This window comes from Eretmochelys imbricata, chromosome 9 (assembly GCF_965152235.1).
Source record: "Eretmochelys imbricata isolate rEreImb1 chromosome 9, rEreImb1.hap1, whole genome shotgun sequence".
Lineage (NCBI taxonomy): Eukaryota > Metazoa > Chordata > Testudines > Cheloniidae > Eretmochelys > Eretmochelys imbricata.
Window position 1 is genome coordinate 82858974 of NC_135580.1, and position 23620 is coordinate 82882593.

The 23620-nt window shown below is 41.7% G+C and overlaps 1 protein-coding gene across 1 annotated transcript; it reads left to right on the forward strand.

Annotated features, from left to right (window-relative positions):
• The first annotated feature begins 4873 nt into the window (after positions 1-4873).
• Positions 4874-18953, forward strand: FGF16 (fibroblast growth factor 16). Its single transcript, XM_077826590.1, has 3 exons — positions 4874-5229; positions 12722-12825; positions 18708-18953. The coding sequence occupies exons 1-3, from the start codon at positions 4956-4958 to the stop codon at positions 18951-18953; spliced, it is 624 nt and encodes a 207-aa protein (XP_077682716.1). The 5' UTR covers positions 4874-4955.
• Positions 18954-23620: the final 4667 nt, after the last annotated feature.

Here is a 23620-nt window from a genome sequence, read left to right on the forward strand (position 1 = left end):
ACTTAGAAATGGAGCCCACTGTAACATGCAGTGCTCTCCGTTAGTAAAGAAGCATGTCCCTTTCCTGACTGAGATTCTCATACCACACTAATTATCAAGGGGTTGGAGCAGGGGAGTTTGGATATACAGATCAAAGTCCTTTAGGCTCCTGAGGTATATTAGCTTGAGTGCCTCAAGCCAGATTTTTAAATCCACATTTACCCACCTAAGAAGCCTGATTTTCAGAGGTGCTGAGCACTTGCAACTCCCAAATAGAGTGGAACTAAGAAGGAGCTGTCATTCATAGAATACCTCCTTCAGGAGGATGTAGATTTCCTAGTCACCAGGTAGCAATAATTCCTCTTCACAGGGGAAATAATAATATCATGGCTTCTGAATGAGCTGTGCTACCTGGCGAGTTGAGTTTCCTAAATGTTAATGCCACTATTTTAAAACTTATCCATTTCTGGGTGCCTAAATAAATGAGAGTGTGGGCGCTCATCACCTGTGAAAATCAGCCCACTTAATTAGGTGCCTAGTTACAGATTTGTCTCCTAAACTTAGGCACCCAAATGTGACAGGTTTAGCACTGGATTCTAATCCTGGCTCCGCCACCTACTCTAACCATAATTAAATAAAATATGAGGTACTCACCTTGTTCATGTCATGCACATCAATAGGACTCCTTCCCCAAGTAAAGTCCCCAGGATTCCTTGTGGCAGGGGCTGTATTTTTGTTTTGTGTTTGTAGAGGATCTAGCACAATAGAGTCCTCATTTGAGATTGGAGCTTTTAAATGCTACCACAATAATTACACTCATAAATTAAACAACAAATTGAATCACAGTCAATTAAAGGATTTAATAAAATCTCCCCATTAAGAAAATCTGTTTATTCACTACCTCACAGAATGGGGTTGTGAGTCTTAATTCAGAAAAATGTGTACAGTGCACTAAGATCCTTGGATGGGTGGTGCTGGAGAAGTGAAGGTATTATTATAATACATTGAAAAGGGTCTCCATGATGTTTCCTTATTCTCTAAATTGTCTTGTTCCTCATATAGCTGATTTCTTGTATGTGACCATAGCTATCAATGCTATTAAAAATTTTTTATCCAGGCCTAGGTAGGGTTGCCAACCCTCCAGGATTGGCCTGGAGTCTCCAGGAATTAAAGATTATGTCATGTGATAAAATCTCTAGGAACAGATCTAACCAAAACTGGCAACCCTACCTGGATCCTTTATCAATGGCATTGTCTTGGGCAGAGGATCTACAGTATCAGGGTTTGATTATTCTATTCATTTTACTCTTTTCTAACTAATTTATAACTCTGACCCCTGTCCTGCAATTTGTTGCAGATGGGTGCAGTCCTGTGCCTGTGAAGAGTCAATTGCAGCATCAAAGCCTTTGATTTTACAATTAGTAGGTGAGATATCAAATGTTGCTGTTGCCTATGAACAGTAATTATTAAACAAATAAATGTAATTAGGAGTTTTACTACTGGGCTAAATGTGCATTCCCACAATAGATGGTAATGGCTCTGAAAGGTCCATTATGCTCAAATAAATATAAATATTGCGGCAAACTTGTGTAAATAGAAAGAGAGATTAATTTGGCTGTAATCACTCTAATTCTCCCAGTAGACAATATACACTTTAATCAATGCATAAACCTGGGGGAAACTAGATGGATTATAACATATATGCAATGTATTATATAGAATTATAGTTTTCCCCTGTATTGTGGCATGTTGTATATAATTTTCTCCTGCATTTTAAGAAATAAATTAGTACAAAATTATATTCTATACAATACATGGGAAAATAGCTAACTATGTGTTCCTCCTTTAAAGGCGTCAATCCAGACCCACAAATTTAAATTATATATATTTTGTAACACTGCAGGAAACAAAATTTCTCTACTCTTTTTTTCATCCTCTTAGCAAAAAAACAGGAAATTAAAGATAAAAAAGGAAGTGAAAGCTACCTTCCCCTCACCCTATTGTGCCTAAACATCCTGCATTGTTGTAGTGGGCTATATAATTTCCTACAGACCGTATTGCAGACGCTGCAAAAGCTAACCATAATCACCAGAGTTAAGAGAGGAATGTCAGCCTGGGCTGGGGATTTCCCTGCTTTTGTTTTACATTAAGCATGTAGGTTTGTGTTTTTTATTAAATCCTGGATTTTACTGTAATGTAATTGAACCCTAGTACCCCTAGTCAGTTTCCTGAATGCCCCTCTAGGTCCTCCTTTGGATTTGGTTGATGGATATTGGACCTGATCCAAAGCCCCTTGAAGTCCATGGAAAAAGATGCCTATTACCTTCAGTGGGGTATGGATCAGGCCCATTATGAAGGAGTCTCTCTCTCTCTCTCTCTCCTTTTTCTAATACATCTAGGCCCTGACCCTTTAAACACTTACTTCCAGACATAAGAGGAAATCCTGGCCCCAGTTAAATCAATGACAAAACTCCTATTAACTTCAGTGGGGCCAAGATTTCATCCACAGTGTTCTCCATTGTGAGTATCTTGTTGACTGTTAGCATTACACCTAGTAGAGTTTGCACTATTAGACCTTAATGATTATTTAACTTGATAGGGTTTGTTTTTATCTTGGACTTTTGCCATTTTCACCCTGTACAGTCTATTCTTCAGTCATCCACCAACAGATTTTTTGCCCACCAAGAGAGAATTTCTCCAATGTAAGAACAGACAGTGAAAGGCAATTGTTAAATTTCTGTTAAATTCCAGGAAGAGATTTTAAAAATCAAAATCCTTTTATGCTTCAAATATCACTGTTAACATCAGCCCAAATTCCAGTCATCCACTGACAGCCATATCTCTTGGACACAATAGCCCTCATTTAAAACCTGCTTCTACCTTGGCTCCAGACAAAAACTTGGGCTGTTATTTCACTTTTATTGTTAGTGATTTATTATATTTCACATAAGAAAAGACGGGTCTAGGGAGGCGTAGAGCAGCAGACTGCCAATCAGGACTCCTGGCTTCTGTTCCTCTTGCTTTTTGTCCTTCAGCAAGTCGCTGCACCACTTTGTGCCTTGGTTTACCCCTCCATACAATGGGGATAATGCCCCTCTCCCCTCACAGCGATGTTGGGAGGTTCTAGACATGTCTGTTAAGGGGTGTGATGGGCTTGGCTGGACAGTGGGAGAGGAAGGACAAAGAGTTATTGGAAAGAATTATTTTCCTCGGAAAAGCTGACATTGAATAGTGGGGGGGGGTTGGTTGATGGGGGGGTTGTTTTAGGGACATTAATCTCCCAGCATTTTCAGCTCCCTGTAACTATTGTTTCTAATCCCCTTTGCTGTGTCTCCATGGCAGGCTGTCTGCCTCCCCTGGCTCTAAGCGCTGCCCTGCTGCTCTCCAGCGGGCGGCGGTAGAGAGCAGATCGCCTTGTCCCTCCCACTCCAAGCCGACTCGGGGAGGGGGACGGCCGCGTCCCCTCACCACACACAGGCCAAGTGGAAGGACAGGAGCGCGGATACCAAGCAATACAGCAAGCGACAGCGCCTTCTAGTGGTCAAGAGCACAGACACGCCTTGCCTTTGGGAGTCCTCTGCTGTCTGCCCGTGCAGCCCAGAAAGTGGGGGTGGAAGGGCTACAGCGCGGGGACGGAGAGGGGAAAGGAGCTCTGAAAAAATGTCCATTTTATTGCATCAAAGCAGGGTTCAAGCTCCCCTCCGGGGAATTTTTTTTTTCCACGCATTTTCTGGTCCCCATGTCTCCCTGTGCCTGACTCTGTCTGTCTGCAGCTCGCCCAGCAGCTGCTGTTACAGATACAGTGTCACAGGGCAAGAGAGAGCTAGGAAACACCTGTTTCCAACATGAAAAAGGTGGGGAGAAAGCCCACAACAGGCTTGGAAACTCCTTCCATATATTCTTCTCTCAAGTGGCTTGTAAAATCAAGTAATAAAATCTGAAGTATCATTTTTCAAAAAGATCTCTTTCAGTTTTTACATATTTAGCTGAAAAATGCTTCTAAAGTTTTCTCCTTACATGTTATCCTCCCTCCCCCACTACCCTTACCACTATGTCTGTTGTTCAGGGCAAAAAATTACAGATGGGTCTAATGTTGCAAAAAAAGTGTCTGAAATATATTCCCCTTCCAAACCCCAACCTCAGCCCCACAAAATAAAACCTTTGACTGAAAGACAGAGTTCTGAATAGGAAAGGGTTTTTACTGTGATTAATTCAGGGTTGGTGTGAAAAATAGGAGATGGGGGATGGGAAAGTTGGTTTCTTTGTGAAAGTACTATGCTTGGTATAACTAAACAGACACACTGAACCGAAGGAAGGGGAAAGACAAACTGCTACACGCGCACAAAGTGTTTTGGATAGCCAGCAGCAATGTGCAGTCTGTGTATCAGTAGGGTTGCATACACAGGGCTCCATGATTTCATCAGCAGTTTTACAAGAACCTGCCAAAAGCTGTTATGCCTCAGTGCAATGTGTAGCCTTTTCCTGCCATTTTTTCATAATAAAAGAGGGAGTGAAGCTTTTTTTCCCTCTTCTCTCTCTCTCTCTTAAAAAAAAAAAAAGCCAAATGGATCAGAGAAGAAGAAAAAGGGAAAAAAAAAAAAAAAAGCAATCGCCAAAGGGGATGCCAGTGAGGTGTGGCTTGCATTTAAATATCCAATATGTCAATGTAAGGGGAGTGTGTATGTATATAAAGTGCAGTTTGCATCTGATAGCTGGACATATCCAGCTATGAAAGGCAAGAGGAGATCAATGCAAAGGAAAAACAATACTTTTATTCAAAGCAAGGTCAGGCGTTCAAATCAGACACCGTGAGAGGGTAGGGAAGTTACTTGAAGGCAGCCAAGCTCACAGCTGGTTAGTTATATATAATACACACACACATTTTTAAAAAGAGACCAGCAATTTTTTATTGTTTGCACAGACATTCACTATTCTCACTCTCTCACACATACACACACGCTCTCTCTGCTATTGCGATGGCTGAGGTAGGGGGCTTTCTTGGATCTCTGGATTTGGATTTGCATGGATTTTCCTCCTCTCTTGGGAATGTTGCTTTAGCTGATTCTCCTGGTTTTTTGAATGAGAGATTGGGACAGATTGAAGGAAGGCTCCAGAGGGGATCTCCCACTGACTTTGCCCACCTTAAAGGTATCCTCAGGCGGAGGCAGCTTTACTGCAGGACGGGCTTCCATCTGGAAATCTTCCCCAATGGCACGGTGCATGGCACCAGGCAGGACCACAGCAGATTCGGTAAGAAAGGAGCTTATATTCTTTATCACTGATTTTTCCTTATACGTGTGGGAGCTGCTGGGAGATGGGGTGGGGGGGGAATGCAAGGGCGGGGTGTTCTAGTCTCGCTTTTCCACTGATTGCTTAGGGTCTGGTCTGAGTTTCCTGCAGTCCCAGACAAAGCAGGTTGAGGATCCTGAGTTCACCTCCATTTGCCTCCACATTCTTTTTGCATGTGCCAAATATGCTTTTTGCACTTCTTCCCCCTGCGTTTGAGCAGAAGACAAGCTCCGCATTCTTTGCATTGCTACAGGCGTATCAGGGAATCTTCTCTGCCTGCCTGGTCCGACTGGGGTTCACAGATTCAAACGCCTAATCAAGACTCCCACACTGGGAAGCGGAGGAAAGAGGGGGAGAGATGCAGTGAGGATTCTGGGGAGAGGTCTGTCCTGCCTGAACACAGCCAGGGAAACTGGGGAGGGTGCAAAAGCTTTTTTGGGGCAGGCTAATCCCTCGGGGTTTCGGTGCCTGGCTCCGAGTCCTTTCCTGGCTGTGAGACAGTAGGTGAGGGCGCCTTATCTTGCGGAAAAGTTCCCTGGAGTCGTGCAGAAGAATAGAAAAGTACCCACGAGTCACCTTGTTAACACTGTTTACAGCCTTAAAATCCCGAACTTGGTTAGCTTCCAAACCACGTGTTTGCCTCTGCTTATTCCTTTTTCTTTTAGACCTTTTATAAAATTCCTCATTGAATCCGATGCAATGCATCCTTGTGATCTCCCCCCTCCGAAAGTGAGGGGTTAACCCCCTTTTCTCCCCCCTCCAAGTGGGAGAGTTGTCTCCACATCTTCCCCCATCCAAGAAACAGGTGTCTTTTCTCTGCTCAATACACGCGATGGCTCTGAGGCTGCCTGTTTTCTTTATGAACTTGTTCAAAGAGCCCAGCCGCCTGTCTCACATGCAAAACTAATTACACTATTAATATAAATCATCCCTGGAATGGATATAATTAGAATTCTAAACAAATGCGCTCACTCCCCAGAAATTTGGGCATTTTTATTTTCAATTTCCTATTCTACCAGTGCTAAGTCATTCTGCAGGTGCACAAAAACATGATTTTTTTAAAAAAGCAACTTGCTGGCTACTTCAGCTCTTTTCGAACCTCTGAAGCTCAGCGTAGCTGGAAAGGCAAAAGAAAGAAGACACAGCACTCTGGGAAAACAAACAAAAACAAACCTTGTGGTTTTTTGCCTTTGCAGAGTTTGTGGACTAAAGTCTTTTCTTTTGCGTTACTTGCATAGCCATTAAGAATGTCCCCAAAGCAGAATCAGCAGGGCAGAAAGATTTTTTTTTTTTTGAGAAAATATTTGTGACCTTAACCTTCAGGAGGAGGAAAAATGAAATGAGAATAGACAGAACATTGCTGATTTACCTAGCATCCAGGGCAAAGATGGAAAAGACTTCAGAGTCTGTATTAGTATCACAGAAACTCACAGATCTCTAATGAAACTGTTATGTAATCTTTGAAAAATGCATCTCAAGCCACAGGCACAGAAGTACAGTAAGTCTGAACAGAGTTAAGAAAAACTCCTGCTACTTTGGCAAATGGTGCAGGTGTCTGTGTAAACTATCAACAAGTCCCAAGTTGGTGATCTCAATTGTACAGTCAACAGGTTGCAAGAAACATTCTTGTGACTTTTTGTGGCTTGCAATAATTTAACTCCTCACTGAAAGGATTTCTGTTCTGTCTTCTAAGCTTTGTTACTCATACATTTTATCTGAGAAATAATAGTTTATGAATATTTTTGTTGTTATTGTTTGAAGGCAAAGATTTTGAATTGATTGGAATCAAACAAAAAAACCAAAACCCCTGACTGTGTACTGTACCTTGCATAAACACCAGGTGCAGGTAGCATGTCCTTGCCTAAATCAACAAAAAAGTCATAACCCACAGGTCAGAGTAAGGTAGTAATAGGCTCATGGGGCAAGTGCTCTTTAATTACCTCCCGAAAGACACATACCTTTTCCCTTTCATCTCACAACATGTGATGAGTTCCCATATTAAGAGGAACTGAAAGAAAGTCCTTTGTATCTATTGTATATTTTTAATCTACTTCTGCCACTTTATTGCTACTTTTCTGCTCACTTTTTACACATCTTTAGACAAATAAACGGTCAGCATCTAATGACAGAACCTCACCCAGTTCCACTTTTTGAAGCTTAAGATAAAATAAATTGGTCTCTAAACAAAGTTTGGAAACTGCACATATTAAAACAAGCAAATACGTTTCATTAGTTTTGCAAGGTTAAGATTAAGAGTTAATCATAGTGTGTGTGCAATAAATTGAAACGTTAGCATTCCATAAGTGTTTTACTAGTCAGCATCCAGCTACGTAAACTAGACCAGACGTCAGATATAAAATATTACAGATTTCTCCTTCGGGGTTTTCCCAAAGGCAGCGTAAAATAAATAGTTATTTGTTATAATTGCAGGGCAAGACCCCAGAGGATTACACTGGAATCCTCATGTTCAGATAAAGTTGGACTGAGCTTAGCTGCAACAGAGATGCAAAGTAATAATGTACTGGCACACTGTATTCACCATCTGCATTCAGTAGCCATGAATATTTAAATTCCAATGTAACTGGTCTGGTTTGCATTAGAATTTCATGTACCAATGCATTCCTGAATTTTGCATGCACCAGTCAGAAGACAATGAATTATTACAGAAATAGGCTCACTACACAATTCTGGGGAAGTGGAAAAGCATGGTGAAGGACCTAGATTACAGCCAAAGATGGGGTTTACTTTAGGGTACTAAGTTTAATGTGGCTAGATTTAGAAACTCCTGAGATTTGGGTGCTAGCTTGACAGGACCCATAGACTGCGAAGATGCACCCTGACCTCCTAAGCAGATAATTAGATCCACTCCAAGGATAACACTCCGGGACACCACAGCCGTGGCATCTATCCAACTGCAGCTGGAATAAGGGGTGGAACTGGACTTGTTATCTATCTTGTAATGTTGGATGGGGTTCAGGAAAAAGTGTACTGTGTCTGCACCATCCTCTGTTGATCCATCCCCAAAGTGCAGAGTCTAAATCTGTACAAGACTTAAAAGTTTTCTTTAAAGTAAGACAACGAAGCAAAATGCTGTCAGAGTAATATGATGGGGAGCTCCTAGCCTCTGGGGGCGAAGGGAGGGAGGCCTAGTGTGGGATTCAAGAGATATGTCCATAGGAAATAAAGACGGTAACAGGGTCATATTTATGGAGAATACTGTAGCCTATAGGTTGAAGCACATTCCTCTTTGAATAGGATTAGCTCAGGATCCTGGAGAAAGACTCTCCAGGATTTGTAGAGCAAAGCTAGGTCTCATGTTGGAGAAGTTCCCAGATGTCAGCACAAAACTAGTAGCCCTACCTAAAGAATCATAGATGAAACTGGAAGAATTTGAAACCATATCTCAGTTATTACTGGTCTGCCAAGACCTTTTCCTATACCAAAGAAATGGATGATTAGCAGAAATCTGGAAGGGATTTTGAATTGATATCAGTTCTCCAGGAGAAACACTCCTTATGTGAATGCTAGACCTACTGGGGAACTCCTTGCAACCAGGGATCAATTCTCTTCTGACTTATGCCAGTTTTACACTAGTGTTACTCCACTGACTTCAACAAAGTTACAGGTAATCTAATCTATAAGTGTAGCTTGAACGTGGCTTGTGTGGTCACAGCGCAGTGCTGGGAGAGAGCTCGCCCAGCGCTCTAAAAAAAACCCACCTCCACGAGGGATGTAGCTCCCAGCGCTGGTGACTGTCTACACTGGTGCTTTACAGTGCTGAAACTTGCTGCGCTCAAGGGGGTGTTTTTTCACACCCCTGAGTGAGAAAGTTGCACTGCTGTAAATTTCCAGTGTACACAAGCCCTGAGAAGAGAATCAGGCTGTCGAAGTTTAGACTGAAGAGTAATAAGGACAGCAAACAGAACTCCCCTCGGCACAGATCTAAAAAGTCTGTATTGAAGTTTTTTTTTTTTTTTTTTTTGAGGGGAAGCTAGTGAAATCTGTAGAGGAAGCTCCTCTGAAGACTTTGACATTCATACTTTAGTGCACCTGTTCCCAAACAGTTGTTGAGGTTTTTAGCTGAAGCTTTAGATTTGTAGAGATCAGTACAACATCTGATATTTCTACACCCAGGCACATGGATATAGTTGTGCAAAAAGAGACAGGTGCAGCCAGCTGAACAGTTCCTTAAACATTCATTTAGTAATGTAACAGTGAGTGGGATCTGGCCATTACAAAGGAGGCTAGAAGGATTATTCATCCCTTCAGTGTTTACTTCATCCAGCAATAGTTCTAGTCAAATCTCTCTGAATATTATGTAGAGGGACTCAAAGAGCAAGCAGAATGAATAATCAAGCAACAAAAGAAGAGACAAGTGTTGGAAAAGAAAATCACGTACTTTCATAAACACACCCCACTACAGTTAGAAAGTAAATTCTTGATCTAACCCCAGTGGCCACTCCCTGTGCTGGTGGAGATCAGAGGCATAAAGCTGCAATTTTGTCTAGCAATTGGAGTGAGTTAAGGACAAGATGGATGTCCGCCCACATTTTTTTCAGCCTTCACTCTCTCTCCCGACTTTTGTGGGTTTAAGTTACACTCTTAATGTTATTTCAACATAGTTGTCTTTGGTTCGCTTCTCTAAGTGCCACTCGAATGATCAGAAAAGAAGAATATTACAAGTGACATTGTCAAAAGAGATTGTCATGAGTATACCGGAAGAGAGTTAAGTGCCTGCAAAAATAGAGGTAGACATCTACCCCAGAGTAGGATAAGTATTTGTTTACCCATCCATTTTAGAAAGGAGAAGGAGAGTTTAGTGCGTAAGATCTAGTCTACGACTTGGGAAACTATGGTTCAACTCCCAGCTGTGTTATAGTCTTCCTGTTGTACCTTGGACAAGTCACTTAGGCTTTCTGTGCTTCACTTCCCCATCTGTAAAGTGGGGGTAATAGTACATCTCTCACAAGGGTGTTATGAGGCACTTAGATGCTATGGAAATGGGGGTGGTGGTGGTGGTATAAGTACTTAAGATAGATTCACGGTTCTCAAACATTTTCAGGCATTTCTCACACAAATAAAAATTAATTAATCTTACTGGGTGAGAAAGAGGCTCCTAGTTTCTAAGATAGTGCTATATTCCTGTTCCCTTATGTGAGCCTCATTCAGACTTTGCCCAGTCAATTTAAAACTCCTCCCCCCACCCTTTTATTTATTAATCCCCTTAGCCTCATGTCCCATCCCAAATGTTGCTGATTGTGAAACTGCAAGAGGATAAATGTACTCAACACAAATGCAATAAACTCCCAAAGTATTGTAAATTGGTGAACTGAATTTGTTGCTTCAGCAACAAAAAAATAGAATAAATAAAAATAGTCTCATTCAGTATGGTCTCTACGTCTAGGAAAGGGATTCTTATGGATTAGAGGTCAATATGTACAATAAGAAAACAAAATGGTGTAGCATAATAGTTAACAGTTATATAGCCCTTTACACCCGGACATCTTAAAGCACTTTGCAAAGGAACAGAGGTTAAGTAACTTGCCCCACGTTACAGAATTAGTGACTTGCAGAGGAAGAAATAGAAGCTAGGCCTCGACTCCCAGTTCACTGGACCGTGCCACCTCCCAGAAAACATATCAGTAGTGAGCAGAAAACCTCCGCAGTCTAGAGCACAAGCCAGTCTGTGTCCAATGGGCCTTCTAAAAAGCCCCCCTGCCCTTGCTGAGTACCAAAGGCCTGTTCTTAAAGAGTCCCCTGTATTGCCCCAGACTGTCTGACTGGGACTTTTGTCTAAGGTAGGAGTTAACTCCCTGCTTGCTAGAAAACAAGTACTGGTAATTTCTGGATCCTGCCACATATCCCTTTGTAGAAAGCACAGAACGTAAGGAAACAATTTGTATTCTTCCATTTTTTTGTACTAGAGTCACAACAGGGTGACTCACTTCACTGGCAGAAGCGAGTCTGGGGTCATAGGAAGGATAGGTTTTCCCAGACGGAATATGGCTGCAGATTTAACCCTCTAGAAAATGTGTGTGCCAATCCATTAAGAACATTTAGGTCAAGATTTTAAAAAACAGAAGTCTACATTTTGGCTCGGAAGTCCATATTTCAGCTCCTAAATAAGTGACTGGTTTCCAAAAGTGCTCAACACCCAGCAGCTCTTGCTAACTTTATTGGAAATTTGATCGGGTCCATGGTATGTTAGTCAGTAGGGTGGAGAGATTAAATTGGGACTACATTCACAGCTAGCACGTGTAAAAGAAGGGCACTAAGCTACCAGTCTTATAGCTGCTGGTGGAATAATTCTAACACCACACAAGTGTCAAGGCACGAGCTGGGAAGTAAAACCAAAAAACAGCTTATCTGTGGGAGCAAAATTTAAGTTAAACTAGGAAGTCTACCTTGTTGCCACTAGTTTAACTGCCAGCATAGCTGAGTGAGAAGGCTACCTACCCTACGATTGAGGGAGTGGAGGGAAAGTGGGACATCTGTCCTATATTTAGCCATAATGTCCTTGCTGTATGAGCGATGCACCTGACATACTGGAAGGTACATTTCCAAAGAGTCAAAAGCAGGTGCGGCTGGAGAGGTGGGTTTCAAGCCACGTGACTCCCAGTAAAGTCAGCAGGTGGCAGATGACCGAACTCACCCCACGTGGTGCACTGAGAATCCCGGGGCACACGCACATGAGGAGCCGTGTGAGGTAACGTGAGCGGGGTGGGGCAGGTGTGCTCATCCCGGGCTGGATGTTCTAGGAGCTGGGGTAATAGATTCAGAGCTGTATGAAAGGTTAGAAGGAGGGAGATGTTCGCTCAGTGGAAATTTCTCTCCCATCAGTTTAAACAGAAGCTTGGACTAGGGGAGTGAACGCACTCTTCTCTTCCATGCCATAGCTCCCAGTGAATTCGTTGAGATGCCTGCGCACACACACGGACACAAGTACATAACTAACCTCCGAACTAAGAGAGAGGGAAATCGTCCATAGCCTTGCCGTGCCGTCCCTGCAAACCTCCAAAGGGTTTTCCACGGAGCCAGTCCCCTCAGACTGTCCACAAACAGGAAGCATGGTGGGGGTCATCACCACCTAACTTTCAGTGGATGATAAATATTGTTACTATAGAGCCTTCCAGAATGTTAAGGACAGTTATCGGACCAGGCACAAAATATTCACCTGTCCCGTCCTGCAGTGACTGGCAAGGAAACTAATGATACTTTACTAATAAAGGATTACTCTCCCTGAGGAAGTTAAACTTTGTAAGGCTATAGTAATGCTTCACAGGTGAGGATTTCAGAGTGCAAGTCAGTGGGTTACATTTGTGTGAGCAAGAGGAGAGTCAGGGCCCTGTAAACAAAGAGCTCTTCCAACAGGCAGGGGAAGGCTGATTTATTTTTGTCACTTGTACCTGGTGTCAGTTCTGTTCTCTGAATGATCTGTATTCCTCTTCTTTAGGGATTTTGGAGTTCATTAGCCTGGCGGTGGGGCTGGTTAGTATCCGTGGGGTGGATTCAGGACTCTACCTCGGAATGAATGAGAGAGGAGAGCTGTATGGGTCGGTAAGTTTGAGGTTTTATAATCATTGTAATACTATAAAACTTACACAGTGCCTTCTGAGAGCTGGGCTAGCCTGCGTACTGCCCATATGAGAGTCCAACAGGGCACCACATAAGCTGCCAGCCTTCCCTAAGGACATGGTCATCTGCAAGCCTGTTACAACCAATCAAATGATTCTGTACTGCACCTGTGGATGTCATGTAGCTCCACGCATATCAATTATTCCATTGTTGTCATAGTTGCAACCAAAGTTGAAGTAGAAAAAAGCAGAGAGAGAGACCAATCCAGCTCTAACAAAACCTGACAAATATTTGGGATAAAGAAAACAGACAAGAACATGATGGGTATAAAGCTTTTATTATTAGCCTTTGTTTGGGAGCTTTGTGTAGCTCACTTGTGGTTCTGCCATTCAGGGATATTGTGGTGATCATAAACTAAAGGCCAGGCAATAAATTATAGCGCACCATCAGGGTGTGTGTTTGTGTTCTCTCATCTGAACAGTGTGTCACTTTGAATGATCTGGGTTCACACAGGAATATATATTTACGTCTGCAGATGCATACATTTATATTATAGCTTTTCAATAATGAAAGCTGTACTTAAAGTTATGGTGGAACTTTCATTATAACTCCTGTGTTCTCATAACCTTCTAAAAAATGCCCCTTTGGCACTGACATTTTCCATGCTTGGTCTCATCCCATTGGAAAATCACTTCAGCCTGTTTAAAACTGATGAAGACGAGAGACTTGTTTTGCTTACCAATAACTCCAAAATAGCTGGAAAATCCCTCCAAACAATGCTTGTAAATGGTTCTTACAGAGGAATCAGGCCTTGGTAGCACTGATTTGGAGACAGGGAAGGATAGAAAGTTCTGTGATTGAAAAATCCTTTGGCACAGACATCAGCTAAGACTTTTAGTGGAAGTTAATGAAGATCCACCCCCTTTGTGACATTCTCATACTGTAGTGTCTCTGCCTGATGAAATAGGCCCCTGGGCTGCTGCAGAATCGAGACTGTAAATGTCTTACTAAAATACACCTAGCACAATCCATCAAAATTAGACTGAGTCTACATCAGAAAACTGCATCAATTTTAACTTAAATCGGGTTTTAAACTGATTAGTTAAACCAGTGCAAATCTCTTTGTGGATGCTCCAGATGATAACCTAACTCCGACTGAAGTCAGTGGCAAAATTGCCATTGACTTCAATATGGCCAGGGTTTCAGCCTTTAATTTCAGTTTAAGAGTGTGTTAGTTCAGGAATTGGTTTGAGCTAATTGACTTAACCTAAAGCAAAATAAATCCCCTTCAGGCCTTTTCTACACACACAAATTTGCACTGGTTTAGTTAAAACAATGCAAACCTATGTGTGGACACACTTATATTTCTGTTTAAAAGGAGCTTATTTCAGTGTAATTTAAATCCATTCCTAATCAATTGAACCCAAATTGAAGTAAAGCGCCTTCAAACTGAAACAGGACAACCCAGCTTTTTACACTGATTGAACCAAATCACTTTAGAATCACACCGTACATTAAACTGGTGTAATCCGGATGTACAAACCTTCATAGAAAACCAGCCCCCACACACTACCACTCGCACAAACCCCATTTCTCTTCATGAGGTGTGAACTTCAAAGCCTAAGAGAGATAATTTAAATGCTTCTGTGCATAGGCAATTTCCCCTTTTCCCCCTCACGTCCTTTAAAATACTCCTCCAAATAAAAAAAACCCAAAATTTAAATGCAGAGAACTACGTGTTAAGTTTACACATTTAAACAGAAAAAAGGCAGTTAAGGGTTAGTAGTAAAATTAATTCACCTATATTGAATATATTTAATTGACTGATAAGCTATTAACCGCATGTCTGAATATATAGGGCATATGCAATGTAGGCGATCCAGGGTGACATGGTGATGCTCAAACCTTAGCCTTGTTTCTCAAAATCAAAACCTGCCACATCATCATTATTATGAGCCATTTAAATCATCCTAGTGAGCAAAAGCCTCCATTAGGATTGGGGCCCCATTATGCTAGTCTGCATCCCTGCACATACTCTCTGCTCTGAAGACTTATCTAATTTGAAATAAAATGCACCAAATGAGTATAACAAATAAAAGGAGGAAAGATGAGAGCAACAATGTTCAGATCACACATTTATGTAGGTTAGTGATGAGCACGACTCAATGGTTCCAAATTACTGGCAGTATGGGTTGTTGGTTTTTTTCTTTTATAACCTATACATTAATAATTATCTGCTGCCTTCAAGTGTCATAGAATATCAGGGTTGGAAGGGATCTCAGGAGGTCATCTAGTCCAACCCCCTGCTCAAAGCAGGGCCAATCTCCAATTTTTGCCCCAGATCCTTAAATGGCCCCCTCAAGGATTGAACTCACAACCCTGGGTTTAGCAGGCCAATGCTCAAACCACTCCCTCCCCCCTTCAACCTACTGAGCTATCCCTCCCCACTTCAACATACCCCACCTTAGATGGCTAATTTTTGGTAGGCATCTTGGTGGAAGTGAGGATAGTGTATCAATGTCCTTCATGGCATTACACATGCATAGAGTAGGGCAAAAGGGAGAAAGCTTCTTCTCTCAATTGATGTGCTGCATGTTCACAGATTAGGCAGACAGCCCAGAAGGATGGAATGTGCAGTTACACTTGTGGTAAAAGGCATATGCAGAGCCCTCAGGGGTAATGTCTAGGGAAACATTATGAGATCCTGTTGGAGTCTATTGGCATATAAGTACTGAGAAAAATGTTGGTTGAAAAATTTAAACCACACAACAGCAGGGACCCAAAATCTGCATTCTTGTCACTCTTGTTTTCCATTTGGCATTAATTTAATTTTAATTTGAACAACAATTGTACCAGGTAACAGAAAGTGAGATTGTACTTCAGGAAGGAGTAGGGCTTGCTTCTGAAAAGAGTTCAGCTACTACCACTCCTATTGAAGTCAGTAGGAGTTGGGTGCTCACCATCTCTTGGTGTCAGAACCTTAAGCTGTACTATTGAAACGTAGGAAACTAACCTGCATTCTGCTTGTTTTGCTTTGAAGTGCTGTACTTGCAATTTTAAAGCAACAGACAGTCCCACAATCAGGCCAATCAAACTACAGAATCCATTATGTCATGCCACAGAAATGTCAATATAATAGCATATAATCTTAGTTGGTAACAAGAGTTAATTTCAGTACAATATCATTGGAATTTTCCTTTCTGCCACCACTGACCTGCGCATTAGAAAATGTTCTTCATACTGGCCAGGTGGCTGTAACAGCAATATCATCAAGCCCAAATGTTAAAAAACATGAGAATTTAAAACAAATAATACATAAAATATTTTTGTATTAATTTTATTTGGCTTCAGGGTACAACTCAGGTCACATTTGCAAGCTTTTCTGTGCAATCATGAAGGAATAGAAACTTTCTTTAAAAAAAATAATAAAAAGAAGGTGAAAACAGATTCTCTTGAAATCATAGGATTCCAAGAGCTAGGGCTTTAAGAAAAACACCAAATATTGGAAGAGGTGTCAACACTTTGACCAGGATTCCCTTATTAAAAGGTATAACAGTATTCTACAGTAAAGGCCCATTAAATGATACCTTGTACTGGCGGTAGGGCCATATTTTGGGACGTTGCTGTAGAATAGTCTAGTGTTTTTGTAAGGGTTCAGTAAGGAAGTCATTTTTCTCTGTGCTAATCTTGCATATATTTGTGTGTGTGAATTTAACAGCCCCAAAGATCAAAGCCATCTACTCCCTCAGTGCTTTCATTTTTTCTCCATTTAATAAATCTGTATGTTGCTAAATGTAGAAGGTTGATTGCAAATCTTTTCTGTGACAGATCTAACCTGTCCTTTTGCAGTTAGCAATATACTACTCTCCATGCAACGCTGTCAACTTGGTGCATGTCACTTGCATGTTGTTTAACGTCAATGCCAGCAGCCAAAAGCCCCAAGATGCAGTTATGGCAGACAGAGATCAATGGGAGAGAGAGAGGCCGCAGATGTCCCCTATGTCCCAGTCACTCCAGTGACTCTGTGTCACCTGAGAATTTCCCTGTGCTGAGATGATCCTCCGATGGCTGATTACACTGGCTCCATGCCCAGACTAGAACAGCCTCCCAGTAGGAGTTGTGGGGGCAAACAACTTAAATAGTTTTAAGAGAGAGCTGGACAAATTTATGAGTGCAATTGCATGATGGGATTGCTTGTGATGGTGGAGCAGAGGCTCAGCAGTCCTAGGGCTCACTTCCAGTTTACCTCTTATGTTCCTAAACCTCATGCTTCAGGGTTTTAGTGGACCACCAGCAGGAGTCAGGAAGGCATTCTCCCAATGTACTCTGGGAGGTTTTTTTTGTTTTTTTTAAATCTCCTTCCTCTGAAGCATCAGGATGGCCACAGCTGGAGATAGGACACTGGAAGGGAGGACCGGGGCTCTGAGGTGACACTGAGTATTCGTGCTCTCAAGTGCTTAGCTGGCTATTTCTTGCTCCCTGTCTAACTCAGGGGTAGTCAAACAGGCAGACCGCAGGCCAAATCTGGAGTGCCACATTCTTTTGAACGGACCCCAAAATCTTTTTATTTACTTATTTTTTCTATTATTATTTTCTCTGGAGTCTGGACCTTGACTATACCTTGAGCAAGAAATTTGGACCTTTACAAAAAAATAATTGACTACCCCAGATCTAACTGATCAGCATGTGTGGCGTTGGGAGGAATTTCCCCCAGGTCAGATTGGCAGTGACCTTTGTGGGGAGGGGGTTGCTTTCTGCACCAAGTGGGTACAAGTCACTTGCCAGGATTATCTGGGTATATCTCACTTAATCATTTCCCTGGGACCTCAGTCCCTGTTATTCTCTGCCTGGGGCACAGAACACTCTAGTCTCCTGTGGGCTGTAATACTTTCGTCACATTTCGATTGTTGGGTTTAATGTGCAGTTGCTGATAGTGGACTGTGATATAGAAGAGGTTCAGTCTAAAGGATCAAGTGGTGCCTTCTGGCCTTTGACCCTATGACTAAGATTTGGCTGGCAGCGTGGGCACACAGCAGCCACACTGTGCTCCAGGGTCTAGGCCCCAGTTCCCATTACAAACCATTATTGGTTGGTGTCCTGGCTGTAGGACAATACTATGCCGCTGAGCACAAAGACCTTTTTCCATTACGTTTATGGCCTCAGACCACAGTTCGGCTTTTCCAGAGATTATAGTCCTTTCATTATTGTATTTTATATGGTTGTGTGCTCTGAGAGTTCAAAGTGCATTTCAGGGTTATTTAAACCTTTGAAATTAACTGCACCCCTTTCCACTTTTAATCGCTGGTCAGCTAGAAATATCTGTACGTTTGACAAGTCTTGTGCTTAAGGTGACAGGCAAAATCTGATCTCCTTGTAGCAGCCCTTAATGCTGTGTATCATGCAGCGTACAAAGCACAGCGATACCATCTTAGGCCTGAACCTTGCCCTGTGTTAATTAAAGATGTAGCCAAGCTACAACATTCAAATACAGATCTCAAACACTCCTTATTCCAGGGGTGTTCAGGTTTTGAGCTTTGGTTCAGCCTATTTTTAAAACAGCAAAATTCAGATTCAGATCTCAGGTTGGATTTTGCTGCCTTCCCTCTCAAAGTTCAAGGGTATTTGAATTGGGACTTTTATGATATTGGGCTTAGCTCTAGAATTAATGAATGGGAAATGAAGCATGTTGCAAGGGTGCACTTTACAGTCAGCAGCAGCCAGCCTTAGGGGAGCCAAAATTAGGAAGCCAAGAAAGTTCAGGAAATTTTGGTGCAAGATGAGGAGGAAATGGAATCTATAAAGCATTACAAGTATAAAGTTCATGCGTGTGCCTTTTCTCTCCTTCTCGTCACTCCCCAACACAGAAGAAACTTACGAGGGAGTGCGTTTTCCGAGAGCAGTTTGAAGAAAACTGGTACAACACCTATGCCTCAACCCTCTACAAACATTCCGACTCTGAGAGACAGTATTATGTGGCTTTGAACAAGGACGGCTCACCGCGTGAAGGATACAGGACTAAGAGACACCAGAAGTTCACTCATTTTTTACCCAGACCCGTGGACCCTGCTAAAATACCTGCAATGTACAGAGACCTTTTCCACTATAGGTGATATTTCCTGCCGCTGTCCAGTCAATGTACATACTTGGGTTCCAAGCTTTTTCCTGGAGCACTATATTAATAGTCATTCCATCATTCCTATAAACTTAGATAACATAGAAAAGCACTTACCTTGAATTCAACACTGCCGTTCCTCATTGTTTAAAGTGTATATCAAAGCTGGGTTATTTGTGGGGGTGGGGTATAGGGTATGGGGAGGGAGCCCTCCGTATAATCTTTCATTTTCATTCACTGTCTTTACCTGGAGGTTATGAAAGAGGTGGAATGTTCACATACAATGATGATTCAAAACAAAAAAACCAAACAACCCACAACAACTTGATTACAGGAAAAAAAAAATACCACAGAACTGATACAGATGCTGCTGGTAAGCTTGGAATGGTTACGTTTTAAGAAGATGCCCTTCAAATGGTACCCTGCTGAAGTGGCCCTGGAATTTGCAACATGGATTATTATGGACTGGTCTTGATGTGTGTTTTTTTTCCTGCTGTTGAGGGTGGGAGTGAGGGTGGGAAACATTATTAAGATGTAAGCATGGATACTGTGCATAAGGACAAAACTATTTATAAAATGTATATGATATTTATTTTATATATTTATTTATTTCAAAATAATTTTATTTTTAATGAGAGATGTTATGACCGGATTTTCATCAGGAAGAATAAGGTCCTACTGAAACAGGAAAAAAAAGAGTTTTAAGAGCTTATTGGCAATAAAGTTGTCTTTATATTGTGGATTTCTCACTAACTTTGTTTTGTTCACTTACCATGAGAACGAACAGTACAGTGTTTTGGGTTGAGGTGGAGGCAAACAAACCATGAGACTCTTGTGACGGGCAGCACAAATCCATAAAACCCAGTGCTAATGAAAGGTGGCACTCAAAGGCAGCACCTGATCAGGTCAATATAAAGTTTTGTTGGGGCAAAACTCCCAATGAATTCAGTGGAGCCAGGATTTCACTCAGACATTTCTCAGTTGCAGTGATATAGGCAAAATAAAATGATACACTGGGAAAGATTTAGCTCCAGCAGAGGCACAAGGATGAGGAGCTCTCATTCATAACTGAAGTTAAGGCAATACGATGTTCAACACATCTTTACCACTTTTAGTATTTTAGCAGTCAGTGCTTTGCGTCTTCAAAGTACTTTACAAATGTTAACTAACCAATGCTGCAGGATAGCAAAGAGCTTGAAGGAATTCAAAGGAGTTTGAACACATATGCAGTATTTACCCATGTAGTGTTAATGAGACTCCGGTACACATAACAGGATTAAGGAGTGATTACAGGTCCATTCTAAAAACTAAACAGAACATTGAGCAACAACCTTCCTGACTAACAAACCAGCCCAGCGTTAATGCTGCAAAAAAAATAGTCAAACATGAGGACAGGCAGAGGCATTGCAGAGAGAAAACACATAGCAAAACCTAAAACAGTCATTCCAGAGTATTTTGAAACATTCACCTTATCATAGTAATGACAATTTCATCAACGGGCATTGCTGGAAGAATAACCTGTGGCCGGCGTTAACATCTCAAGAAATGGGCAGCTCCTTCCCAGTCAACCTTCATTGCTACTGCTAAAAGGCCCTAATTCTGGGAAGCACTGGAGCACATGCTATTCTGACATGCTTTCCTGAATCAGTGCCAAGGGTGCCCTCTGTGAAAACTGCCTTATGGGATGCTTTGTTAATTTTATCCCATCGATTCCATGTCAGATGTGCTCAGTCTTCAAGTTAAGACTCTGATTTAGCACAGCACTTAACTATGATTAAATGCTGCACTGAAGAGAGCTGAACTTATTGGCTCATGGGCTAAAAGGTGGTTTTTCTACCTGCTAGACCTGCAAACTCAGCCTTAGCTCTGGAAAATTAAGTTGGTCTCTCTCTAGCTCTTGTCCCCCACCCACACTATCACTGATAAAAGTTTTACAGTACAAATTGCCCAGTGTCCTCTAAGCCCTTGATAACACCTGTGTAGTATTATACCCTCAATTGATGGAGAGTAAATTAACAAATTCTGCTGATTAAGCTCAAGATTCCAGCTCCCTTTCTCTTCAGTTGTATGGCCTCTATAGGGCTAACAGTCCAATTGATATTCTGACATTAACATCAGCAAGTTTGACTCTGAATACACATAGGGAGCAGGTCTGTTGAATAAGAATGTGCCATTTTTACATGGTCACTTTGTCGAGCTCACCTGCACTTTAAATCCAAAGAGCTAATAATGTCTGAGACACTTATGTCTCCATATGTAAAAGAAAATCAAGACCTGTAGCTTTAAAAATGTTTTGCTTGCAACCTCATCTTTTAGTGTTTTTCAGTTTTGCCTTTAAGGAGCTGTATGAATAGCTATGGGGAAGCACAAACTCCTGTAGGTCTTAGCCCGCCACCCTTACTTTATTCCCACGTTAGTTTTACCAAAATAAGGATGGTCAGATCAGTTGTTTCATGTGTATTATATTGTTAACACAGCTCTGTCTGATGCACACAGGTTTTTTTATCTAGTATCATTTCCCCTTCTTGACAATCTTGCCAGTTCCTTGCAACAGTACTCTGCTCTCCCAAACATTTCTGTCCTTGCAGCTGAGTGTACGCAATGCAACCACCACTACGGACAGCAGACTTCAAGTGGCAAGGTAAAGATTGAAAGAGCTTTACCCGAATGAGCTAGACATGAAGGAATTTAATCCAGTGTTTGAAATAAAATGTTTTTTTCCTTTATTCTCTGAGTCATCACTGAAACATCTAAGTCTCAGTACCTATATCAGAAGTCAGAGTCAGGCTCATTTATGAAAAGTGTAATAAAATGGACCTTTTACACTTGTAAATGTGTTGGAAATGCTAGTATTTTACATAGTGTCAGTAGTTCCTATAGCTTGTAGTCCTATTGACAAGAATTGCAGATGGACTCTGAAATCAGTACAGTAGAGCAGCATGAAAGGCATTGGGTGAAATGGTTTTCCTACAATCATATAATTTCCATAATGAAAATTCCACACACCAATTGCACTGACAGACAAGTTCCAAGGCTGCTGTGTAGCCCATGGTCCACAGGAAAAAATGTTCGCAATGCTTCAACTTGAAACTTGTTTTGAATTAGTGAAAGAAAAACTAAATGTATATTGTATTTTGGTTGTTTATATTGTTTCCTTATGTTGAAAGTTTAAACTTCTCATCTTAAAATCTCTCTGTAAAGTAAAGGCAGCTGGGTGGATGTCATCAGATGGGGGCTCCTTTCTCACTGCTCCATTTGAGCAAAGTCCTGAGGAAACCCACCTGGACAGTTACAGGTGCTACAGATAAACCTTAAAGAGATTATTCCTGCCGACGAGAGCTTCAGTATCAAGTGCCTCCCCCAACTAATGCTATTTTGCATGTAGAGCACAGCAGATTTGAAAATATTATAGTACCATGTAAGGAAAATGCTGTATTTTACATTTACAGGAGCAAATGTTGGCACAGAGAGGTTAAAGTACTTGTTCAGTCACCCAGGAAGTAACAATTCCCAGTTCTGTTCCCTAATCACAAGACCACCCGCCCTTCTGCACCAATTTTAGCCTGACTTGGTTCAAAGGGAGCTGCATTTCAGAAGGTAGGGCTCTTCCCTGTAGGCTAGGGAGTGATGGAAGAGCCAACCTTGCAGTCACAGTAGCCCCTGTTGCTGTTCTCCTTCTGCTTCATAGGGGACATCCATCCAGTAGATTCATATAGCTAGGCTCCATAGCACCCAGAGAATACAGACCTACTGCCTAGGCTCCAGAAAAATCTGCCTTCTAACCCTAACCTGTGTAGTACAAAGGCACCAGTTCCATTGGGTGGGGGGCTGTACATTACCCTAACACTGTTGCTAATTTCTCTAGAATCCTTAATTCTAGATTCACATGAATAGATCTTACACTGTTCCCCTGCACTTCTGCCTCACATGCATTTTAGCACCACTCTGAAAAAACAGTTGACTTCCCCTTTTTCAGCTAATCACTGAAGAGCTGGACTTTTCACTGTACAGCTGTCTTGAGGATTTAAACTCCTCACATTAGGTGATTTGGTCTAACCATACTGACTGACTTCGGCAGGCACAAGTAGTAATGGCTGAGGTGGTCCTGGGTGGGGGAAATATAATAGGACTGAAAGAAGGGAAAGTCTATGCATGGTATTGCAATTATTTCAACTCCAAGTCTGATCTGCTTCAGTACAGTTTAGGAATAAATTAATCCTGATGTCAAGCAAAGTCAACTCCAAGGAGAGTGGAACTATTGAGGTCACAGGATATATCATGAGCAGAAGAATGGGGATGATGTGGACCATATAAATACTTATATGCACGTAGCTGTGTCGGTTCCAGGATATTAGAGACAAGGTGGGTGAGGTAATGTGTTTTATTGGACCAACTAACTCCTATGCTAACTACTTAAGCTAAACAATCTGTTCCACCTTGCATTTTGCTTTGGCTGGGAGTTGCTTTCCCAGACCTTAAGAAGAGCTCTGTGTGGCTTGAAAGCTCGTCTCTCTCACCAACAGAAGTTGGTTCAATAAAAGATATTACCTCACCCACCTTGTCTCTCATATACTTATTATCATAGCACCTAGGAATCCCAGTTATGGACCAGGACACCTTTGTGCTAGGCACTGAACACACACAGAACAAAAGGACTTACAATCT